At 36.4% G+C, this 7,552-nt stretch overlaps 1 protein-coding gene across 2 annotated transcripts; it reads right to left on the reverse strand.

The window, feature by feature from the left end:
- Positions 1 to 209: 209 nt before the first annotated feature.
- On the reverse strand, positions 210 to 5,249 carry LOC106723851 (cell wall protein DAN4-like). 2 transcript variants are annotated; one of them, XM_014528923.1, is made up of 3 exons: positions 4,930 to 5,249; positions 2,426 to 2,506; positions 210 to 1,593 (listed from the first exon to the last, which is right to left on the reverse strand). In XM_014528923.1, exons 1-3 carry the CDS (start codon positions 4,984 to 4,986, stop codon positions 1,027 to 1,029), a joined length of 705 nt encoding a protein of 234 aa, XP_014384409.1. In that variant the 5' UTR covers positions 4,987 to 5,249; the 3' UTR covers positions 210 to 1,026. The 2 variants fall into 2 exon arrangements, with proteins under 2 accessions (XP_014384409.1, XP_014384414.1); XM_014528928.1 differs by lacking the exon at positions 2,426 to 2,506.
- Between the last annotated feature and the right edge of the window lie 2,303 nt (positions 5,250 to 7,552).

Consider the following 7,552-nt stretch of genomic DNA (forward strand, 5'->3'; position numbering starts at 1 on the left):
ATGTCCCCCAAGGGGTCTCCGATTGGAGAGGGTGCAGGCTGAGATGTCCCCCAAGGGGTCCCCGATTGGAGAGGGTGCAGGCTGGGTGAATTTCGTGCACCAGGCCTGTAGTATAAGTAATATTGAACAAGAGTCTGTGTTTCATAGCAAATTATAAGCCATGTGCCCTCAAAGTTATAGTGCAAAGTATAAAACAATTTAAACATTCAAATTTTCTAAGTAGTAGTTTATAGTGGTTTAGAGATTAGGCATAATATTAAATATGGAAAATAATATTGACAATATTAGTGAAAAGATGCCGATATAGAAAATACATCACCTGTTACATTCTAAGTGTGATTTTGATTTTAAATCTTTAAACCCCCTTAGCCCTCTCATTTTCTGTTTAAATTATCTCTACTTAAGTCCAAATGTTCACCCCTTTCCAACTTTCAGCCTTTCTCTGAAGTCTTCCTTGATTATTCCTATCCTTACTGACCTACCCCCTTTTTTCTGCATTGCCCATAGGAGGAACACTTCTGTAATGATCAGTAGGTACTTAATAATCCATGCCATGCTCATTAGCCACTTTGATTGGACATTTCTTTCTTTCCCTACTGGGATACAAATGCTGACAATAGACTGGGAAATAATCAATAACAGATGGCAAATACTGGCTTAAGACCCAGCCTGTAGGGAGTGAAGTAGAGCAGGTCCACCTGGCGGCCTCTTCAGCAGCTGGAATCTTCATGGGTGATAAACGAGGTGGGTTGTACAGAGGGGTGAAGAGAAAACTCTGGGTCCCCGGCTGGATGAGTCAACCAGGCTCAGTGAAATTTTTCTTTTCCAATCATTTGAACATTGGCGGTCCCAAGACTGAGTCATCACCATTTGGGAATTCCAGCAAATGATTGAGCAAGAGGGGCAAGATTTCATGAAGACAAATGCTGTGGAATCTCTTGGCAGAGAAGACAGAACAGCTTAGACATGCCTCCTTCAGAGTAAGAGTGTTGGCCTGGCTTGAGGAGGGCTGAGGGCTCAAAAATGTCATTCGCCATCTTCAATTTCGACTTCGTGATCCGGGGTGGTGGTTTCAGCTGGCTGCATGGCAGATGGAGGCACCGTGGTAGGAGAGCTTTGATTGGGCACAGTGGCAGGTGGTGGGGTGCTCTGAGATTCAGTCAGGATCGATGTGGCAGGAGATGTGGTAGGAGATGGGGTAGAACCAGGGGTGGGGGCAGGAGAAGTAGTAGCACTAGTGGTGGGGGCAGGAGAAGCAGTAGTACTAGTGGTGGGGGCAGGAGAAGTAGTAGCACTAGTGGTGGGGGCAGGAGAAGTAGTAGCACTAGTGGTGGGGGCAGGAGAAGCAGTAGCACTAGTGGTGGGGGCAAGAGATGAGGTAGAACCCGTCGTGGGGGCAGGAGTTGCGGTAGAACCAGGATTGCAGATCACATGACTGGACTTTCCGTCTGTGTGAATGACGATGGTTGTACCCATGGTGTGCTTGCCAAAGTGAACAAAATATAAGACCAGAACAACGAGGGTTGTAGCAATTAGACAGGCTAGCAGACACACCAGAAATGTTTTCCAGAGTGACCATGGTTTTGCTGTAACCTGCAAAGGATTACAGTAAGTGGATATTTCAGCAAAGTACATCAGAGCAGCTTAGGTAAGTGATTGCAATTAGAATAAGGCTAACTTTTTCAAATGATATAATTTAAAGCACAACATATCAACCTCCACTCTGTCTTTCAAATAAGCACAAAAACACCCACAGACACACACCCCTTGTCCGCTAATCCATGAGAACAAAATGTTCCCTCTTAGTTACCCTTTCACAGTAAAGCAATAAGGCGTCATCTCAAATGCGAGTAGATTGCCTCAGGAATATATTACATTAAGTTATTATCTGCTGCTAACATTGCAATATAAATTATCTAATTAGTCCTCATGGGTAGAAAAATAATGTATAGGCATATCAAAACATTTAGATTGGTTATGTTTGGGTGAGGAAAATTAACAAATATTCTTTTTCTCATCATTATTTCCTGTTTTCACATTATCTATTGAGAGTTTATAATCAGAGAATTATTTATTAAATACATTTTTATCTATTAACCATAAATGAAAGAACTTTCATTGAGCCTAGAAAGATATTAAAATGGGAAATCTCTAGTATGGAGGGGATCTTAAAGGAACAGACTACAGCACTGATAAAAGATTGGGGGCTGCAGGTTCTAGGTTTTGCCCAGAGATTGTGGAGGGAAGCTCTGAAGAAGGGTTGAAGAGCCAAAAGACAGCAGCAAATGAAGGGTTAAAGGAGAGGAGAGCCCTGTGGGGCGGGGGGGGGCAGGAGTTGGGGGCCTGCCTGTCCCATTTTTCCATTTTTCCTTTGTGCCAAAGGACTACTGAAAACTTCCCATGTCCCCCAGTTTTCAAACCTTACCCATTGCGGCTGAAAGGTCACAGGAGACGATCTACAACAACAGTGTGTTCTGCAATTTGAACAGTATGGATTTCTGGGTAACTGCAGAGAAAGAATTTAAAACAGACAACCAACCCTGCTTTTTGAGGTTAAAGAAAGTTTATTTGAACCAGAAACATAGACATATAAAATATATTAAAAATTATGTGACTCTAACATGTATCAAATGAAGAACTTATTAATCTAGGAGAATCTGAAACCCTAAAAATGATTTAATGATATAAATTATAAAAATACATTTTTCATATCAAATGATCAAAGAAGAAAAATAAATGATCATTTCAGTAGATGCCCAAGGGTCATTCAACAAATTTGAGTAGTCCATTGTGACACAAACAGACAAACAATACAAATCTCAAAGAAATAAAAATAAAAGAATAATTCCCAATTGTGGTGAGGAATATTGACCTCGAATCAATGACCAACATCATATATAACAGTGAAATGTCAGGCACCTTCCTTTAAAGTCAGGAGTGAAGAATATCTCCTACCACCAATATTAGGTAATATTTTCCCATTTTTAAAATTGTAAATCATTTCTTATTCTTCAATTACAGTTCACATACAATATTATATTAGTTTCAGGTGTACACTACAGTGATTAGGCATTCTATAACTTCCTAAGTGATCATCCAGATAAATCTTGCACTCATCTGACACCACACATAGTTATTAAAATATTATTGACTCTATTCCCTATGCTATGTTTTACATTTTTATTCTGTAACTATCAATTTGTACTTCTTAATCCCTTCACCTTTTTCACCCAGCTCCCCACCCCCTCCCCATCTGGCAAACATCAAAATGTTCTCTGCATCTATGAGTCTGTTCCTGTTCTGTTTGTTCATTTGTTTTGTTTTATTAGACGTTCTCATCAACATGGAGCAATAATAAAAGTGTGAAGATAAAACTAGCATTATGTCCACATAATATAATTGTGTACAAACAGAATCCCATATATCAAAATATGAAAAATATATGTAACAATACTTGTTGTTTGTGTGTGTGTGTGTGTGTGTGTGTGTATTAGCAACTGCAATAGTAATAAAACATATGAAATGGTTAAGCATATAAAATACCATAGGGCTTATATAAAGAAAACCATGGAATTTTACTGAGGAACAAAAAGACAGCTTAAATAAATGTCCTCTTATAGAAGGTTTCAGTAGCATAAGCTCTCAATTCTCTAAATTTTAATTAAGAGCTTTATGGAAATTCTACAGGAAAAAAATAGGCAAAAATTTAATGTGGTAAAATAAATCAACCAACAATAAAATTACATTTGATTGGGGTGAGAGGAGACAGAAAGCAAAATATTAGCAGTGGTTTTCTCTGGGATGGATCATGAGTGACTCTTTTTCTTTGTAATTTTCCAAATGTTCTAAAATCATAGAATAATTGTAAAAAAAAAATGTCTCCTGCCCCTTGTTTGGGGGGATCTAAGAGATTGTCATCAGATTACTAAAAAAAAAATGAGAAATTCTAACTATTTCCTTTCATAGTCTCAGAAGTTGATTTTACTGTTCGTGTATTTTAGCATAATTAACTAATTATATGACTTAATGGAATAACCATAGCTCATTTAATATATTATGAAAAGGAGACAGAAACAAAATGATGTATAAGAGATACTAAAGCAGTGACATTTTTCAGCTTCCTTCACACATAAGGCATGCTATACATTAATGCTATGGTGGTACGGTTAATGAATCCCCAAATACAGCCTTCAAGTTGAAAAGCAATTCGATGTCAAATCCTAGCCTTGTATTTTGTTTCACTTGTGGCTTGGTTTTACAACCTCAAGCTAATTATAAAATTTATTTTTCTTTGTTAGGAACATAGTAGTCCAGATATTTGAAAAGTAGCCTGTTACAATGAATAGATTATATGTGAGAAATTTGAGTTCAATTTCTGGTTCTGCCACTGGCTAGCTAGACTTCTAATGTTTCACTTTCCTCATTTGTAAAATGAAGGGATTTGTTTGTGAATGAGACGCTTTATATGTTCTAAGAAATAGAATTTTTGCATTACTAGAGTAACACATTTTAAGCATACCTTCCTCTGCCATAAGGCATTTTTCATAAATTATCACTTTAAGTACAAGTAGGCCAATGAGAATAAATATTTTCATTGGATCAAAATATTCAGAAATACAAATAATATTGTTAATATTTGCTATAAACACATTTCAAACCATCTACTCAAATTTTGTCTTCTGGTGTCTTCTGATATAAATATCAAAATTTAGGCAAAAAGTCTAATGCAAAATTCCCAAGTGATGTGAGAGCACTATTTGGCATACTAAATAACTCCCTCAACACTTGTGATCAGTGATAATAAAATCTCAGATTCCATAATAGCAACCATCAAAGATATGCAACTTAATTTTCTTGAAGGGTTAAATGTTAAAGGTTGAAAGCAAGAATATTAGACATGAAAGATTAAAGGCTATTTGCAATACTCACCAGCTCAGCTGCGTTTTGTTCAGTATCCCCAGCGTGCTGCCCCTGTTTTCCATCCATCCTGAGGGTGCTGGTATCCCAGATGCGATGCTAACAATGTCTGTGCTCACTCTCTGGGTTAGAAGTTAGGAAACACTGGATTTATGTTAAATAACTGTGTATTTATTCAGTCTGGATTACGTAAACTAATAGGCATCTATTTCTTAAAAAAAAAAATCCCAATTTCAATCCCAAAGTACAAATTGATACTAGTTGGAGAAAAATAAACAGAAAAAATTGCTCCCTTTAGAAATGACACGTAGAATGTTATCTCAACTGTGAGAATGACTCTGAGCAGATATAAACCCTTGCCCTCCTTATTTCACAAAACTTACTTGAAATCCCTTAAATTTGATTTCTAACAGGTTAGGAATTTAATTTTTGCTTCTAAAAAAAGCTCACAAAGCCACTCCTTAATTATAAAGATTGCAGAATTCTGTGGCTAAGCAGAGGGATTATGGTGATGACTAATTTTAAAACTTTCCAAAAAAAAAAAAGACAATATTGATATTACTGGATCATGGTAAACTTAGATGAATGGTGACTAAATTCTACTGCACTATCTATAAGTCAGTGGCTACATTGAGATGGACAAGGAAAAACACATTACAATGGCTTTAGCTACAGTTAAAAATAAAAATAAGAGATAAGTACACTTCGGTAGCTCTTAATTATATAAATCAAGGATTATCCACAGTAAACCGTGCCTGCTTGATAGCACATTATATTTAGATTAGGTAATAATTGTCACTGTTGCTGATGACTCCTAATCTTTTAGATGAGCAGAAACTGGAAAAGAATGTCTGGTTCTTTCTCATTTCTCACAGATAGAAGTGTACATGATACAGCAAAATTGAGGTGGTGTTTCCAATTAGTCTGAGAGGTGATGCTCTCTGACCCTCTGGCAAAATGGTATGCAGTACAGACTAGAGAGAAAAAAATGACTTTAAAGTTCTTCTTAGTTACGCATTTCCTGAAGGCCAACAACTTTGGTTGGGGGATGCTTAGTGACAGAAACTTCCAAAATATCAATAGACTTACACATACCCTAACTTAAGAGCAGACATGCCTTCTTGTATGGAACAGGTATATTCATGAACTGTTATGTAAATAAATTCCAAATCTCTGTACTAATTAAGCAAACAGTAAATATCTTTTAAGTCACTGTTAGTTGCTAGTTCCTTCCTTCCTTCCTTCCTTCCTTCCTTCCTTCCTTCCTTCCTTCCTTCCTTCCTTCCTTCCTTCTTTCCTTCTTCCTTCCTTTTCTTCTCTTTCTTTCATTCCCTTGTGGCCAAAATAAGTCCTGTCTCATTAATCCAGTGTCATCTGATGGTATCTGAGCCCACTCTTATGTAATGGTTGAATAACTTTAGATCTTCAAATTATAATTCTAAACTTCTCAGTGGTCGTCTAAATCTCAGAGTAGCAAATACCTGACAAAGTTAGCATTAGAAAGCTGGTTCCCTAACTTTTTTTTTCAATATAGGCTACTACATTTTATTAGAAAGACACGCCCTCTCTAAAGCAAAAGGGAAAGTCAGAAGACTGACAATGGCCTTCAATGCACTGAAAAAACAATTGCTGGTGAGCTAGAAGTCTATGCTCAACAAAAATATCTACCAGTGAAAAAGTTTAAATCAGATTTTTTAAAGTTATCAGAAACAGACACTCACTAAAAGAAATGCAAAAGAGCAGAAGGGAAGAAATCTCAGTTGGAACGGTTGAGATGTAAAAAGGAAAGGTGACAAGATAAGAATGTCCACTATGATGCCTGCTCCACAATATTGTACAGAAATTCCTAATCAGGGCAGTAAAATAGCAAATTAATGATATAAAGAAGTTAAACTGTTCCTATTTGCATATGAGTATAAACACAGAATAAGAAGACAAGCAAACTATTAGAATGAGTCAGAGTTTAGCAAGATTAGTAGATACAAAATCAGTACAAAAATAATTTAAGAAATCAATTGTGTTTTTGTATACCAACAATAATATTCAGAAAACTAAAACTTAAAGAAATATTACTGGAAATTTTCAAGTATCTAGAAATAAACCTAACCATAGACATGTAATACTTTTACTGGAAATATTCTAAAACTTTATTAAGTCATTAATGAAGTCCCAAATAAATATACTGTTGGCAACAGTTTAAATTGGTGAGACCATTTAGAAAACACTTGACATTATCTAGTAAATTGGAAGACATTCATATACTGTGATCTAGTAATTCCACTGCTTGTATATTCCCAAGGGAAATACACAGATGCACGCACGAACACACACACACACACACACACACACACACACACACGCGATATAATTGTTCAGAATCCTTAGAAGACCTGGAGAGAGTATGTTTCTGGGTTCTGCTGTAAATACTCTGAAATGGAAAGCTTATCTATATGTCAAAGTTATGGTGCCAATTTTAAATCCCAGAAATGTCAACTTTTCAAAGCAGTTGATAACAGTGCAGAGAAATTAAATACGTTGTCCAGAAAGCATGGCTATTGGGATCGTTTGTGCTTCTTCTTGGTGCCAAAAATCAGCTAAAAATCAAAAGAAAAGATCCATTTCTGCTTCTCTCCCA

Source organism: Myotis brandtii, unplaced genomic scaffold (assembly GCF_000412655.1).
Source record: "Myotis brandtii unplaced genomic scaffold, ASM41265v1 scaffold1163, whole genome shotgun sequence".
Classification (NCBI taxonomy): domain Eukaryota; kingdom Metazoa; phylum Chordata; class Mammalia; order Chiroptera; family Vespertilionidae; genus Myotis; species Myotis brandtii.